Below are 18623 nucleotides of genomic sequence, written 5' to 3'. Positions count from 1 at the left end.
CTAAACCTCTGCATGTGCCTTTTATTAACGTTTCAGCTTTCCTTTATCACTTCCCATATTTAGCCCTATTAGAGCTGGGTTCATCTGAACTAAGGAGGCCCTGCCGTTTAAAGGATCCGTATCCTGCGTTTTTCTCATCTTTTATTTCTTTTCCCTGAGGTCCACTTATAACATTTATATGGACCTAAGTGCCAAAAACAGCCATAATTCATTTTTACACAGGCCTTTTCCATCCTCTGAATTAAACAGGCTAGTTTGTGGGTTTCCGTTTAGCTGTGCAGAAACCCGCTGTTAAAACATAAATAAAACAACATATAAATAAATTTGAAGTGAATTATGATTACTGTGGCTTTATGGCTGACATATATAAATGATCTATGTTATGATTTTGCCTGCCCTGTTTTGTGCTTTGTGCTCAACACCATATATGCACACACACAAACACACATACACATGGTTGTACACATACATGCATTTATATATGTATTTAAATTGTGTTTACATTTAGATTACATTTGTGGTGTGATAAAAGAACCAGTAGAAGTGCTGCTAAATTACCTAAACCTAAATATTTTTAGAACTCCATTGAAAAAGTAAAAAAGCTTCTTTCTTCTCATGTAAAACTGCCATTTAGTCAGAGAGTGACAATATGTATAAATCACAATGAATGGATGGGGCTAAATGACTGTCAGATGAATAGGTAATGTAAATGTTATATGTAAATGCACTCAATACAGATCAGAATTGCATATATCAAATTAAATACGCTGTAGGGCTGTCAATATAATACAAAAATTAAATGCAGAGAATTGAATTCAATGAAATTATGCACGTCAGGATGTTAAAAAAAGTCATTTTTTCAATATTTAAAGCTACTACTGCAGCCATTCCTAACATCATTCAACCCAGTCAGTGAAACACATCTGCCAAATGCCAGCACTGACCCAAAATAAAATTAAACAATCCATTTCAGCTTTAATTAGCCATTTAACTGGGAATATTTTTTATCTGACAGCTCTTTAACAGCTCAGCCTCACTCTGTGAAGCAGTATGTTTACTTGGAACAACAGGCAGAAATATTTTCTCAGCTTCAGTCAGAAGAAGAATCTTTTCTTATATTTTTAGTGCCATGTCGTGTGGTAAAAATAGGTAAAAAATAACAATGTTTGTACCGTATATGTATAAAGCATATTCTGAAAGTTTAGTTTTTTTTGCTTGGGCTTAGTTTGGTGCTGAATTATAATTTTGTTCTGGTTTTGGCTAAAATGTTTAAATAAGGTTAAGATGTAGCTTGTATTACATGATACACTTTACTACATTTTTTACATATTTACGTCACGTTTTTCACTTCTTTAATGAGTAATGAAAGACTGGTCACAGTAAAACCCAGTGTTTGTAACTAGTGTTAACCTGTTTCTCCCATCATATTTCAAATAAGGCTTTACTGACTGACTGCATCTGGGTTCATTGACCAATTACATTATGCTGAATTTTTGCTAATTTTTGCTTCTTAAAATAGAAATTCTATGATTGTAAACTGGTACAAAGTTGTCTGACACAATTTGTGTAAAGATTTTAGTGTTATAATTATTATTAGTAACGGCAGAAAGCACTAGCAAAATCCACTATTAGTATATTGAATATAAGAGTGCGTTTTTAAGTGTACATGCGTACAGTAATTAAATCTGGGCTAGCTGTTGTTATCTAAGGGACTCTACACATATTTACACACAGGCCACATGAATACAGCTTGTATAGTGCTTTACAGAGACTGACACATACACACAGACAAATATGAGAGAATGATGCTCACTCATTCACTCATGAGCGCATGCGCAATCCAGTAACCATCAGAGTAACGCAAGAGTCCTGTGAAAGGAGTCAAGTTTTTCCAAGTCTGCGGCTTATGGTGTGTGTGTGTGTGTGTGCGTATGTGTGTGTGGGGGGGTTTGTGAATGAGCCAGTCTCTCCTGCCTCTCCATTAGGTAAATATTCTGAATAAATATTCTCACGCACGGCACACTATGACTCACTCGGCCAACTACAAAAAACCCAAGAATAAAGAGTGAAAGAGCGGAGTGAGTGAAACAGAGAAATTAAAAAAGTATGCACTGATATTTACTGCCATTCAATGCAGCAATAAAATGGGCATGTATTTATCATTTATATGGAGCATTTAGTGCAGAAATTGCCGTTGGTACATGTTAATGGGAGAAATACAAAAAAAACAACAGCCCACAATGAATCAGCAATTAACACAGGCCCAGTATGTATATCGAACAATATGTCTGGTCCATTAAGCTGCATATTTTATGTCTGTAATTTATTTAAAATAAGCAGGAATATTCAAAACTGCACGACATATAAGCTTTCTTGGCTGAAAAGACGTCATTAGGTGTTTTTAAAAGAATGGTAGTCATCTGCGCACAGAAATGGGCAGTCTGCATTAAAATGCACTCACTAATAATGTTTGTATTATGTGTTAATGCGTTCAGGAATAATTAAATAGTCTGTTTGTCTGTCTGCATGGAGCTATGCTAATCGTTCCTTCTTCCCAATATGTAAAATATGTCCATTGATTGTCTCAGACTTGCCATTGTGTGTGTGTCTGCCACAAATGTGGCTGTCATTTATTACTGTGTGTGTGTGTGGTGTGTATGTGTGTGTTTCTTGCTGTGATGGCCACTAAGGCCTCAGGCCCACCAACCCCTGCTTTTATTAATTACTAAATAAAAATAAATTGTGAAACTAATTGAACAGGGATAAATTATTTCAGCGCCAGACCACAGGCCATATTCAATTATCTCTGGCCCACCACTCTCTCTCTCTCTCTCTCTCTCTCTCTCTCTCTCTCTCTCCCCCTCTCTCGTGTTCTCTCACCCTCTGTTTGTCTCCTTCTCTCCACATTGGCCTTCTCCTGTCTTGTCTTTGCTTTTCTTTTCTGCTGCTCTCTTTATGTCTTATTCTCTCTTCTGTTCCCTGTGTTCATTTTCAGCTTTGGAAAAAAGCAGGGGGGTGTGAACACATTTGTAATACAAGAAAATGGACCAAAGCGTCTTACAAACTGAAAATATACTACCACTGACTGCAATTAGGCATGTGCTGATATTGGAAGTGCAGGCTGATGCTGATACCTATTATTTTATAATGTACACATCTGAAGATGTTGATACATTAGTATTTTTTTTAAAAAGCTTTACTGAGATATAACATTTAATAGAGTTACAAAAGTAAGCAGTAAAATAATGAATAATGCAGATTTATTTCAGCAGTCCAGCATTACATAACCATTTCTTTATTAATGAATAATAAATATGTCAGCAAATATTCATTTCAAATATCAGGCAAAATGTAACATATGTTATTTGTTGATAATATTTTCACTGTTCATACCTGCAATATGATTCCAATATCATATATCATTATTGCATTTTTACATATACCAAATATGAAAATGAGCTGTATGGTGGGCGGGGGGGTTGGGGGCTATAACGGCTATAAATGTGGTGGGTTTATATGGATATAACTGCGGTCATGTTTGTGGCTTACATCCAAAGTAGACTTAAAACAGCCATATATTATATGTATGTGGGTTTAACTTTATTTTGTATATACAGAGAATACAGTATATTCACACTATGATGTTTGATATTTTACATAATAACAAGACAGCTTAATTAACTGATGGGAAAGAAAAATATTATTTTTATTTCATAAAATTTTTGAATGACCATTTGGATTTCCAATCTTTGACTTTCTCTTGGAATTTAAGTAAGGTGTCATTTAAATATGTTGTATCAAGCTGAATATATGTATATGACCTCTGTTGTGATTGGTCAATCTGTTTAGTGGCTGTTGCAGATAGGGTCAAAATTAATGGGAAAAATTACATCAAACCATTATAGAGTCAAAACATCCATGCATATGTGTTCCACAGCATGTACAGTAAATTGTAGGGTATCAGACACCTTAATTGGCTAATTAGCTATCTGCTGAGAATTTATAAAACAACTTTCAACCCATAAACAATATGATTCCAACATCATTGAGCATCCCTGAATGCAAGTGCGCTTTATGTTGTGGTGATAAAGTCCATACATGCTATTTATTTTTTAATGTTTAAGGAATATAGTTTTCATTTTTGAAAGACTATTTTTGTGAAAGCTCTGAAACATCCTGCTTTTGCCAACCGCTGTTGGTCTTTTTGTGTGTCTGTGTAAGTGTGTGTCTGTGAAAGAGTGTGTGTGTATGAGTGTGTGTGGCTGCGAGCGCTCCAGGCTGCTGTATTTTAAGTGTGCGCCTCTGTCACACCTCTTACTGGTCGCCAGGGGAGATGACCCTCACAGGCACCGTGGCAACCGCCGGTCAGACGATTTGTGAGGGCACTCACACACACACACACACACACACACACACACACACACTCACACACTCTTTTCAAGCCAGTATGTTCAAGAAACCGCTGAGCAAAGTTATGGCACAGTTGCATACCACTCTCTAACAACTGGCTACTGTTACTATTACTGTTTATTACAGCTGTTACTAATCTATTATTATTACTGCTATTTATTACCAATTAATGTCATTATATAATAAATGACATTCATTCACTTATGAGCTACCATATGAACTCCTGAAAAGAGTGGCACTTGAACATACACACACACACACACGCATGCACATGCACACACACGCGCACACACACACACACACACGCACACACTGCTCTCAACAACAAGTCTTTCTCTTAACAAAGTGGGCTACGGCCTTGGTTATAAAGCCTGAAGAGTGTGTAACAATAGTGGGTTCACCCTGAACATCACACTCTGCGGGCACGCTGGAGCAGCCTGCTGCTCTTCAGCCAAAAGCTCCACTCACACCAAGAACAACACTAATGGGCACTAATGAATACACAATTAGCAACACCCACCATGGTGGCATGAACAAACGACACAACAGCACCGTCACAGCACAGTTCAACACAATATGATTGGCCAAAAACACAATAAACGTTGTACAGAGCTTCAGGAGATTACAAATAAAGGGCACACATTTGAATGCCACCTTTCCTTATATATTCAGTTTGCTCTGTTTTAAATGACTCTCTGGGCACCATTTTAAAATCACGTTTCTCTGTTTATTTTACCTTTCATAAGCATAATATCAAAAATAGAGCAAGAAATGTATTTATTTGGAGTTTATTGTTTGCTATGCTGGCCAGTAAATCATGTAGACAGATTTACAATACAGTTTGTAGATACAAATGTTGTGGCTCAAACTACAGGAGGTACCTACAAATGTTTGGAGAGGTACTCATGCATTTGAAGTGGGCATTTTTATTTTTTATTTTATTATGACATTTTGGCAACTTTTCTACTCACTGAAAATAAAGCAGGCTACTGCTTGTATTGCTTCATGCAATTATTTCATTTCTTTAAGAATGACATATTTAAATGACCTGTAAATGTTCTGATTGGTTGTAATGTATTGTACTAAAATAAAAGGGACAAACTGTTAAGGATACCGATCTGATCATACACTCTATTTTAATTTCCTGTAAATGAGCTGTATGAGGGAATGAACTGTGCATTTTTGTTACACAGTATATCAGTATATTTTTTGTGTTTTATATGGTAAAATGACTTAATTAACTTATTAGCCAATGTAAGCCCTGCTTTGTTATGCAACCATGGCCTGTCACAATAATGATGTATTGATTAATCATACAACATATGGATATGACATCAATAATTACTGCTGACTGCAATATTGCCTATTGTGTTTACTTATCGAGGAGATTTTAAACTAATTCATGTCAACAAGCCCATATATTAATATTGTTTAAAACTGTGATTTTAATTACTTTCTTTTTTAAAACATTTTAACTACTTTCTTTTTTAAAACATTTTAATTACTTTCTTTTTTAAAACATTTTATTATCCCAATTTCAATGTCAGAATATGTGTAATAATTGACTAAGGTAATATCAATGCCTTATATGGCTTAATAATAAATGTTATTTATTGCAATTATTTCTGGGACAATTTATCTTCAATATATCATAAATATTTATTCTGGCATACCTACTTAAACGTATTACTTTTGCTAACAAACCAGCAATCAAACAATTTATCGCAATATAATCAAATTGCACCACTTTTATTGTGATGTGTATTTTATCTCTAACTTACTAAATATTCCTATTCAGACATCTATACAGCTCTAGAAAAAATAGTTTCTTTGATTTTACCAAATAGAAAGAGGAGGATGGATGATCACAAGCCATCAAACCAAGCTGAACTGCTTGTTTTTGTGCACCAGGAGTGGAATAAAGTTATCCAAAAGCAGTGTGTAAGACTGGAGGAGGATGCATAAAACTGTAATTAAAAACCAAGGTTATTCCACCAAATATTGATTTCTGAGCTCTTAAATTCTTAAAACATTATGAACTTGTTTGCTTGGCGTTATTTAAGGTCTGCAAATAAATGATCTATATGACAATATTAAATAGAGTTATATTTGGAACTTAAACCTATAAATAGCAAAATCAGAGAAACTCATTCAAATTTTTTTTCCAGAGCTGTAATTGTTGGTATAACATGATAATTGATCATTTCTTACCTTAAAGAAGCCTTTGCAGCCCTCACACGTCCGGACCCCGTAGTGCTGGCAAGCCGCGTTGTCTCCGCAGACTGCGCACGTGCCCTCCCCGGAGCTGGCCCGGCTGGGTGGCGATGGCAGGCTCTCCCCCAGCAGTGAGGGCGGGCACGGGCCCATGCCCAGGGAGCGGAACATGGGCTTGCCCATGTTCAGCGGGTACATGTGCGAGTGCGCGTGCGCGTGAGTGTGTGCGTGAGAGTCCAGGCTGGGTGGTGGGTGTGAGGAAGAGGAGGAGGATGAAGGTGAGCGCTCGGGACGGAGCTGCAGGCCCATGGGTGTGTCGTAGCCGCTGGAGGAGGGGGCTGAGGGCTCGTAGAAGTGGGAAAAACGAGGTCCCTTCAGGGAGGTCTCCATGAGGCAGGGCTGGGGGACGGGGGGCAGGTGAGTCTCCTCCCACAGGAAGGAGGACGCACCTGGCGGGCCGGGGTGCAGCGGGGTGGGGGGCGTGGAGGGCGGCGACTGCTTAAAGTACATGGAGCCGCCTATAGCATCTTCTGAAACCGACATGGGAGGGTAACTCTCCTCCTCCTTCTTGATGGTGGGCCGCTGAGGGGGCAGCTGGTACAGGCAGGAGGGCTTGGGCTCAAAGCCTCCCTCCACGAAGACGTTGAAGCTGGGCAGGGAGGTGGTGGCGGCGGCGGCCGAGATCTCGCCCCCGCCGAGCTCGCACTTGGCGTAGTCCGACATGAGGTCAGCACTGTAGTCGCTGTGATAACCAAACGACTGGGCGGAGTAGCTGGAACCGGGGGGCGCAGGGCCGTACTGGGCCTGAACGCAGGGCATGTCTGTGAGAAAAAGAGAGCGAGAGAGAGAGAGAGAGAAGAAGAAGAAAGAGTGGTGAAGAAACAGTTTTGTACATCTAAATGGTTAAAATATAAAAAGCACTTAAACTGCAAGAGCCAGTAAAGCAAGTGCAATTGCATAATCATCACTGTTAAAAAACGAAAAAGCATATAAAAAATCTCTTTGTTATTGTTATTTTCTATATAATGTGGGCACAGCAGGTGCTGTTCACATGATGTGAAAGTTTTATAATGAATGAATCAAATCAAATGCTCCAAAATGACAGAATTAAATGACTATAGCTTTTTTGTTTTAAACAGTGACGATATAGGTGTTTATTGATTTGTCAGAAAACCGAATTCATTTTCAATACAATTCCATTCCATTTAAATGTCATGATGCTGTCACTGTAAACCCTGTATCTCCATTTTTGCCATTTTAACTTTTTCACAGATTTTGACATCTGTACCAATAGAACCAATGGACCAATAGAAATGCTGCCAAATCTTTTTATTTTGACTTTCTCTGAAAGGTTAGAAAGTCTTTTCCTCCTCCTCCTCCCTCCTCCACTTCTAAAGTTGATTTTTTAGAAGACACAGGGTTTCTGCATGACAGCAATGAGCAGATACACTCTTAAAAATCAGTTATTTGATATGCCACAGAGAACTATATATTTATTTCTCAAAATCTTTTCTAATTGATGGTTCTTAAATTAACCAGGTTTAATCCCCCTGTTGTGTGCAAATGTGTTTATTATGCACATATTTTTTCGGTCGGTTTGGCTTGAAAAGTTAAAACTTTTGACCAATTGACGGCAAATATTTATTTATTTATTCACTTATTTAATAAATCACAATAAGTGTGAATTAACAGATGTAAACCATAATCTGTTAGAGTTAAGGTTCAGTAACACATAAAACTGATTATATTTATATTAAATAAAATATTAAGGTAAAGCTGAAGACAAAAATATTAATTGACTGACTTTTGAATTGTTTAACTGACTTGGGAGGATCACAGACTGTCCTTACAGTCCAACATAACAGGAGAGTTATCAAACCTTTGCTTGTACATAACTAAGGTCTGAACCCAATCAAATATTCTGTTCTGGAACTTTATATACAAACCAAGAATCTACTCTAAAATAATTTATTTTTTAAGAGTGTACCTGACTATTAAGCTTTGATTTATTGATCAGACCATAAGAAATACAGTTCTACAGGGGTTAAATCAGTGAGGATAAGATGCCACTCAGCATCATGGCCTTGGTTCATTCTGTTAGTGAAGAGTTAGTACAGAAATACATTCCTATGGGAATGAAGGTTAGCGTGGCTTGTACGATGCAGACCATAAATAAACGGACAGTGAACAAAAAAAATCTGTGCTTTTTTGGCTCTGTACTCCAACACACTGGACTTGACACAAAGCAATGAGTGAGAATAAAGCGAAGAATAAAAAGAAGCTTTACATGAAAATCACTGTAAAGCAATTTACATTTGTGCTGATGGGATCCAGTGGTCAATTTTTAACCCAAATTCATTAGTGAACCTGCATATGTTTTATGCACTGATGTGCCAAATGTCATGACTTTTGCACTGACCTTTAAGATATTCATAGAATAGTTTACATGTTAACTATTGATTTGTATAATCATGTAAAATAGGTAGAATCCCAAATGTAATTTCATCCATACTGGGTACACCATATTATATTATATTATTTCACCTTGTCTATGTCACAAGAATAAACACTTATTGTATTTTGCATATTATAAATTGTTCCATCCTTAAGAAACCATAAGTGTAAGATGTAACATATTGATATATCAAACTGTCACGTCGGCTGCTTAGTCGACAATCTCCAGGATGTAGCTGTAGATGTGTCAACGACTATGAAGCAAAGAGCACACCAGCGTGACCTTCAAAGGTTTACCACAAGATAAAGGCTGTTGGTAGACCTCAGGAACAGTGAGGCCAGTTCATAACTCGTCAAAATGGACAGAAAAGAGTTCAAGGGTGGTTTTTGTACATGAAGATGAATCTCCAACAAAGTGATGGGAATGGGACGAAACAAGGGACTGCTTTTGGTTCACAGGGATGGCATTTAAATATGCAGTTCTGAAATTTTTAATCTTGAATTGAAACATCTGAGCTGATTAAACCAAGAAAATGATGGTGGACACCAAAGACTGAGGTTTTTCTCAGCCGAAAAGTGGAATATATTCATGATTTTCCAAGTCGTACAGGAGGAACTCTGATGAACGTGTTTTTGACTTGAAAGGTCACACCAAAAGGCCAAGACACCCTAACCCAAGCAGGAACTGAAGAACGCTGTATTACAGGCTTGGCAGAGCATAACCAGTGAAGATCTGTGGGTGTTGACTCCAGGCAGTCATCAAATGCAAAGGATTTACAACCAAACAATAAAAGGTGACATGTCTGAACACATATAAACAGGTAGATTAATGCATGTGTCTAATTATGTGTGGTAAAAAGCATAAAAGTGTAAAAGAAGCATAAAAAGCTTACTTTTACTTAATGTATCCTCGTAGTTATTAGTCATTGTTTCAGATCAAGTCCTGTGTTGGAGTACTGAGCCAAAAAAACAACCCACACCAAGTCCATGTCCAGTTACTTATAGACTGCACCGTTTAGCCTGTGTGAAATAGCACCACACACACACACACACACACACACAGCAGCTCTGGCCCACGTTACTGCTCCGAGAGTTAGTCATGTAGTGTTTGAAGATGTATAGTGTTATCATATTGTGAATATGAGTTTCAGTATTTATGTCCAAACTGCTGACCCATCATTTCAGTGTAACTTTCCACACTTTTTACGCCTACAGGACTCATATGACCTATAAACCTATAACTGTTGACTACTGACTCTACATACTAGTGCTGTTATTAAGTCCACCAAAGCCTACTTCTGTCGTCTGTGTGTGTTATGTGTGTGTGTGTGTGTTTTGTTAGATAAGTAGACGTTTCTGCCCTGTATTTTTAGCCTTATAATATGTTTATTTTAAAAAATATTTTATTTTCAAATAAAATAAAATAATATTGAATTAATTTAAGTAAATTATAAACAAAACAGTGCAAAAGTTTAGACACATTTTAAAACAATTTGTAAATAATTTATCTCTGCAATAAGAGAGTTGTTACTGTAAAAACACACACTGTATCAGATCAGATTATTGCAGATGCATGTAATACAATATCTCTCTCTTTTTTGTAATCAAGTTTTTATTGAAAGTGCAACATAGTGCAATACAAAGCTGACAATGTTTCTTATCTCTTTTAAATACAATATTTCTTATTGTGAAGAAAGTAGTGTTTAACTTGTGAGTTAATGTGAGGAACAAAACTTAGTTCCAGATTTATCTTAGATGCCTTCTGCCAGCGCATAAGCAGATGTGTTAAATTCCATCAGCAGCTGGTAAAAGATAAACAGTAATATTCACATATGTATCTGTGCATAGTTTTATATTAATAACTTGTAAACAAACAGCTATTCCTGTACTTTATTTATTTTGTATGTATTGTGTTTTTATTACTATTAGGGACTGTGTGCCTAGGTTTTTATAGTCACCGTCAGAGCTGTATTCATGCCATGTGAATATATATAACTGATATAATTGGGTTTACTATTTGATTTGAATGATATTTAATTTTAAAGCATTAAGCATTGGTACACAGCACATTAAACAGTTGTTGATATGATGATAACTTTAAATATAATACATAATACTAAACTCTCATAAGGAGAGTTTTAGAAATGTTTTTTTTATTTGTCTGTAAGAACATTCATTGTAATATTAGGAATATTTAAGAAAGAATATTAGATAAGAAATTACTTTATTCTAATTTTTACAGGTGCCTAAAACTTTTACACAGTAATGTTTATTATTATTATTATTATTATTATTATTATTATTATTATTATTATTATTATTATTGTAACAATAGTGAAAGGCTGATAGTGGCAGTATGCAGCGCGTGCAGAGCGCAGTGATGAAGTTGGCGCGCTTCTTTCTGTCCGTTTCACGCACGCGGAGGGGGAACGAGCTGAGTGACGTCAAAGTGTCCCGCGTTACGTAGAGCTTTTGAAGAATGACTCAAAGTTTCTTACTGCAACCCCACCATCATCCACCCACCCACCTCACACCCACACACTTCCCTCAGCTATTGCACTGCTTCATCCGTGTCAAATTCATTCATCCTCCTTCTCTCTCTCATTCACACACACACTCGCACACACGCACGCGCGTTTCTCCACACGTGTGAGTGTTTGAGCAGCAAAGTGTGAGCTGTTTGTGTAATAAAAGCTGGGGAATATAAATGCAGTGTTCTTTCACTCTCGTTTATTAGCTGATTTTGGAGAACTGCAGGGAAACAGTAAATGAAGAAATGAAGTGCTCTTTATTTATTATTACAGGACTGTTTCTAAAGGGCTCAGAATTTATGCAGTAATCCGATTTAACTGACCATATTTTAAAACAGCTCAGGGAATAGTCTGTTGGACTTCTGTAATGAAACTTATTTAGTAATTTTCTACTTAAATTAGAAATAAAGTTCAGGACGTTTTCTTCCTTTCAAATACTAGAAACTGTGCTGATGGCAGATTGAGGCTAATGTGGCTAAAACCCACAGTAAAACTATCTAATCTAAACTGTGGTTTTAACTTATATTTAAGTGTCTGCACTGCAAACCTTAATGCTTTCACTTAAATAAAAATGCCTGAGGTTTGTATTGTTAACAAAGCCAGTAACCTAAGGATTGTGTGGCTTATATTCATTTTTAAATGTTAATATATGGTTTAAAACTTTTTTAATGATGTTTTAAATAAAACAGATTTAGTTTTTACACTGTTATACAGTTACACAGCTAAAGTGACTCAAATTGATTTAAAAATATTTTTTTATAAAACGTTTTTAAATGACAATAAACTGATAACTGGCTAAAATCGATTTATTTTTTAAATTATTTTTTTTTTCATATTGTGATAATAAAAGTAAATATACTGCTATTTGATTGGCCAATATCGATTTAAAAATTTATATTTTGTTTAAAATACAATAAAGTAAGGTTTGAAACTGCTTTGAATATTAAGTTTATTTACTTTTAAAAAGAGTACATGTTTTAGATGAAATCGGTTTAAATGTCTGTTATTTGAGAGGCTACATTTTATTTTGAAATTACATTTTCATATTTATACAAGTTTCAATACGAAATAAACTGACATTAGATTGACCAATGTCGATTTATATTTTTAAAGTCAATAAAGTGAGATTTGAGAAGCTAAAATTGATTTAAAAATCAATGTTTTGAAAAGTGGGGACGGAGTGGATAGAATCGATTTGTGTTATTCGACTTTTTTGAATTATTTTCAAAAAGCCTGTGAGGTTGTTTTGTGAAATTTAAGTTGATAAAAATAATGATTAAAAATACTTATTTGTTGTTGCAGCTTTAAAGAAAACATTGTTGGTATTTGAAAAAAAAATTCATATGTCACATTAGTACTGGCCGGTGTAAAAGGGAAACGTTTGAGAGAAGTTCTAAATAGGTTTCTGCCAGTGTTCCTCCTGCTGGACTGGCAAAAGGAGAGACCCCACACACTCTTACACACACACACTCACACAAAGGCAAATTCCACTTGGCTCAGTTCTTTAAAAAAAAAAAAACAATCACTCAAAAATTTCAAACCCCAACCCTGAGCTCCACGCGCCAACACTGAGTCAACCCGAGAGCGCGCACCAAACAGGCCAGCGTGAGTGTGTGTGTGTGTGTGTGTGTGTGAGAGAGAGAGAGAGAGAGAGAGAGAGAGTGTAAGTGTGAGTGTAAGAGCGTGTATGCAACAGAGAAAGCCCCCAGGCAGGGATACACACAACAAGCTTGTTTAGAGGGACTTTAGAAGGCAGGAGGCAGGAGAGGGTCTGACCTCGAGGGGTGCATTTTAGATGGACAAAACGCAGCTGCTCCAATAACTCTGCTCTCCTGCTCATTGTCTCAATGCCATAGATCTAACAGACAAGAGATCAACCAGCACACACACACACACACACACACACACACACACAGGTACACACAGCACGCGCACAACAAACACACACAGATACATGAGAGCCTGAGATCAATCAGAAAGATGTTTATAAAGTAAAACAGCTTCTATATAACCTGCACATGGCACAGACACATTCATGCGCAAAGTGCGCGCACACCTCTCCAAACAGCAGCAGCACACAAACACAACTGTTCTATAGATGTTGTGGAGGCAAATATTGAGCTCCACATATTTATACACATTTGTATATATTTTTTTACAAAAACCCAGCCTTAAAGGTGACCCCATCCATTCCCAAGCTGCCAACTGCAGCTCTGCTTATATCTTACTACACACACTTTAACATACACACACACACACACACACAGATATCTGTTCTCTAAATCTGGTTCCTGGTCACTTTCTGTACAACAACAAATGAGATAAGTAACAATATAACAATATACATATATTGAGCAGAACTAAAAAGACTGAATAAACAATTTGCGCGCCGTGCGTAATTACGCACAGCAACGATCCTCTTTCCAAACAGACAAAAAGTACTAAAACAAGCCCGAAAATCTATATTTTTTATATCTGTAGCAGATAAACTTGTAGCATATATTTCAACCATAAGTTCACAGCAGTTACTGTGAAGTCAATTGGTAAAACTTTGAATTATTACTTTAAAGCAAGTAACCTAGCTTTTATACCTGGAACATGATCCAGAACAATTAGCCAACACGCAGCCAAATATAAACACGAGAATTGCGATTAAAAGCAGTTTGGAACAGAGAGAGAGAGAAAGGGAGAGAGAGATAGTCACAGTATGCCTGCGTTTTAAAACATGACACACGAATATAGCCACTGACAGAGAGATAAACACAGAAAGACAAAGAGAAAGAGAGGTACAGCGCCGGTACCTGGTGGACCCTTTGCTCGCTGAATCGTGCTCGGTGTGGCGCGCGGGACGGGCACGCGGCGGGGCTCTAGTGCTGATGCTGATGCTCGCGGCTGAGGTCGCGCGGCGCTGCAAGTGTCCTGGGACTCGGACTCACAGCTCGGCTGCACGCGCTCTTCCGAACCGGGGGCTAGAAAAAGATAGTGAGAGAGAGAGAGAAAGAGAGAGATGATAGAGAGAGAGAGAGAAAGAGAACGGGAGAGGGAGGGAGATTGACTGACTTTACGCACTGTAAATAGACGAGATGAACTTCACTTTAAGCAAAAAGGTTACAGATACATGTACTATATTACAAACACATGCTGTAAATAGTAAATAGAGGAAGTGAGCTGTACTCTAAGAAACATGAGATTTAGACAGTATACTGAGGAATAGCTCAACAATCATTAGGTCTATCTATACATCTATCTATAGACAATATAACCATTAAGCATTTAAATACATAAATTAAAATACACAAATTCATGTTTTTGTATAGAATAATTATTTAGAACATTTACAGAACACGTTTTAAATAGGTTAAAGCTTCTAAAATAAGCTTTAAAATAACTTAAAAAAGACTGGATCTATACAAACAACAACATTGTAGTGAATTAGTTTAAATATAAAAAATATATAAAAGCTTGAAGTTAAAACACACATAATATATAAAAGATATATATAACAAAAATCAATATCTCATACTGAGTCATTTCAATGCAGTTATTTCTAGAAAAAGAAACTATCATATTAAAACAATCCATATATTTACCTTGCAGAGAGGCTAAAACGCGCGCATGCACGAGAAATGCATCGAAATGTAGCCATGCACGATTAAAAATTGTACTTCAACAAAAGTAAGCGATAAAACAAATAAAAAAATGCTCAAATCGAGTTTAGAAAAAAAACGAAAGGCTATTAAAATGCACTCGCACGCTCAGAGATATGATATAAAAAATAATTTGAGGGAAAAGTGTTGTAAAGTTGAGCAAAATGCTGTTTAAAAAGTTGATGTGTAAAAATAATACAGCGGATCGTATTTAATACAGCGTCTCTGTGGTTGGAGGAGCGCGATCGTTCGTGTTCGCCCTGATTTAAGGAGCTCTAGGAGTGTGTCTGGATTTAATGTACAGTGGTGTGTGAGAGAGAGCCTGTGAGTGTGTGTGTGTGTGAGTGTGGTGTCAGCGCTCCTGAGCATGCAGCCCAGTTGTATTTCAGAACAGTGCGCTCCACCTGTGTATAGCGGATAGCACTGTACAGTGAGCAGCACCCTCTGGCGGACTGAGAAATAACACAGCGCTATAAACACCAACCAGCTCGCTGTTTGAATGGGGGGCTATGAAAGGGTCTGAGTGGGATTATCCCACTTTCTGTACCTCAGACTGTTCAGAAAAGCCTCAGTTATTGCTGGTTATCTCTCTGATCAGCTGTTATAAGTTTTTTTCTTTAAAACTTGCTATAGAGGAGTAGGCCTGGTGGTCTATCCAGCAATCTTTTTGGTGGTCTCTTTTGAGGGGCAATGCCTGTGGTCGAGAGTGCAGGATAGATAAATAAACTGGCACACATGGTGTGTGTGTGAGAGAGAAAGTGTGTGTGTGTGTGTGTGTGGAGCCCCTCGTAACCCAGAGAACCGAGACAGTGCCCGTAAGCACGCGCTCGTCTCCTCGTTCAATAAGGCAGAGAGGCTTCCCAGCAAACAGAGCACTGAGAAAGGAATGGGCTGGATACACACACACACACACACACACACAGAGAGAGAGAGAGAGAGAGAGAGAGAGAGAGAGAGAGAGAGAGAGAGAGAGAGAGAGAGAGAGAGAGAGAGAGAGAGAGAGAGAGAGAGAAAATAACACAAGTACAGTAAATTAACTGGGTCTGGACAGCTTAAGGAAGGAGGGTGGGCTATTTTCCCCTCAGCAGCTCTGGCTCTTCTTGACCTAAACCTAAACACTCACACAAATACTTTCTCTCACACACACTCTCTCATATATACACACACACTCTCACTCTCACACTCACACACCCCAAACGTGCCCTAGGTCAGTGGCCACAGGTCACTCGGTCTAGGCCTGCTGTGCGCGTGAGCGTGTGTGTGTGTATGCAGTGATCACTTCATGCGGCAGTTGATGGGATGTCCATGACACACATTCACACTGTATTACATACACACATATATACACACACACACACACCCTAACACCACCTTACAGCAGTTTTATGTCACTCCTTATCAAACACACTGATGAGAGGCGCTGATAAGGCCCGGTGCTGCTGCTAGGGTGGCACTAAATGGTACAGTTGGGCAGAGTAGGCAGAGATAGGATGGTATAGTCTAGGGTCTAGTTTAGAAAGAGTGTGTTGGAGAATAAGTAAAAACAATGAAAAAGAAGAAGAGAAAAGATAAAAAAGGCTACGTCACAAGAGGATGATACAAAAACAATGCAAAAGGGAAACACGAGCAGTGGTAATGGAATAATCATGATGGTATGAATGCTAATGACACTGATGCTGATACAAAAAATGATGATAAAAATAATTATAATAATGAGAGTGGGGAACAAAAACGGCGCGTGCGTCCTTTTTCCAGCGCCGTCTATTTCCATGACAACCAGAAGGAGCTGAAGAGCGCGCGACGGACGCGCCGACCAAGAGCAGCCCGCGTGCGAACCGGCTCGACTTTCACACACATACACACAAACACATGGACACATATATGTATATATACAGTACACAAATGGACACACACACATAAACTTACACATACATGTACACCTACAATATACACACGTGGACACACATACATACATACATACACACACTTATGCACACATACAGTATATTTACACACATAGGTACATAAACACACAGATATATACAGCTATACACACATATTCTACAGCCTATACACTCATGGTACAAACACATGTACTCATATAGACATATATATACACAGAAATATGTATGCACACATACACAAATGTATATCTTTTTACACATACTGTATATATCCTATATTAACAAACACATGTATACACACACACAAGCACACACATATATGTGTATATGTATGTACATATACATATATTTATGCATACACATAAACACATGTAAACAGACATATATACACACACAAACATACATGTACACACTCATTGACAATAGCCTATATGTAAACATATGTCCCCGCACACACACATACACACACATGGACACATACACACATCCACGCGCGCACTTGCCGGTGCGGCTCGAGCGCTCAACTAACTCAACAGGTCTCCGGTAAGAGCACGCGGACCATAAAGTTGCTAGCACCGAGAAATAACAGATAACGGGCACGAAACAAAAAGTGAAGCACACGAGTTTGTGTTTTGTGTATGATAAAATAATTAAAATAATAAAAGAAAAGTAAAAAAAAAATAAATAAATAAATACAATAAAAAATAATGAATAATAATATAAGGATATTATTAAAAGCGTGCTGACTTACATGATTGCTGTAGCGGTTCCGTCTTTACATGTGATGTTACAGCCCTAGTAATTCCCTGTGCATATCCAACAGAAGTGCAAAGTGAGGGAGAAAGAGAGAAAAATGATAGAAAGAGTAATAAAGGGTTTTTTTTTTTTAAAGCGAACAAACGGCAAGTTTGAATGAAGTTGGAGTCTTACAGGAGCCAAAGTGAAGGAGGAGGTTTCATTAAAAAAAGATAAAAAGTAATTGAGCTTTCTCTCTGCTTTCCTTCTCTTTCCCGATCTGGTAGTGCTCTCTGTGAGAGTGCAGTAAGTCCGTGCGGGAGCAGAGAGGAGCCGTGCCGCGCTCAGCTCGCACTCTGCGCCCGGGCTGTGTGTGAGTGTGTGTTTATGTGCCGCGCTGCTGAGAGCCGCTCCAAGTCTAATAGCACATTTATGCGCCGCCTGCCTTCTAACATAGCGAGCCTGGTATGCGCTACGTCAATGTGACGCCATGGGAGAGGTGACGTAGAGCGCGCGCGCGCGCCCGCGCTCCGCAGCGCACCCCCGGTCAGCTCGCCAGTACTGTACACACACACAGTCGCGCGCACACACACACAGGCTCAATCCATGCCAGAAAAAGAGACAGAGAGAGAGAGAGAGTGGGCGTTGATTCTCTGACTCAGGGACTTTTACAGTGTGAAAACGGCGCGGTAGGGCAAGTGAGCTGAAACCACGTTGGTTTCCTTAGA

General features: G+C 38.0%; 1 protein-coding gene across 6 annotated transcripts in view; it reads right to left on the bottom strand.

Moving 5' to 3' along the window:
- Positions 1 to 18383, bottom strand: part of nr4a3 (nuclear receptor subfamily 4, group A, member 3) — a 38962-nt gene extending 20579 nt beyond the window's left edge. The window contains exons 1-5 of one of the 6 annotated variants that reach the window (XM_022679571.2): positions 18091 to 18375; positions 17912 to 17966; positions 14411 to 14578; positions 13386 to 13467; positions 6622 to 7445 (exon numbers count right to left, since the gene is read on the bottom strand). In XM_022679571.2, coding sequence (XP_022535292.2) covers positions 6622 to 7445; positions 13386 to 13449 — 888 coding nt within the window. In that variant the 5' untranslated portion in view covers positions 13450 to 13467; positions 14411 to 14578; positions 17912 to 17966; positions 18091 to 18375. Of the gene's footprint in view, positions 1 to 6621; positions 7446 to 13385; positions 13468 to 14410; positions 14579 to 15199; positions 16477 to 17911 lie in introns of those variants that run through there. The other 5 variants (XM_022679574.2, XM_022679564.2, XM_007229456.4 and 2 more) reach the window with 5 other exon arrangements.
- Between the last annotated feature and the right edge of the window lie 240 nt (positions 18384 to 18623).

The sequence above is a fragment of the Astyanax mexicanus genome, chromosome 1, assembly GCF_023375975.1.
Source record: "Astyanax mexicanus isolate ESR-SI-001 chromosome 1, AstMex3_surface, whole genome shotgun sequence".
Lineage (NCBI taxonomy): Eukaryota > Metazoa > Chordata > Actinopteri > Characiformes > Acestrorhamphidae > Astyanax > Astyanax mexicanus.
The sequence above is the reverse complement of the archived record's forward strand: the minus strand, read 5'-3'. Positions and strand labels throughout refer to the sequence as shown.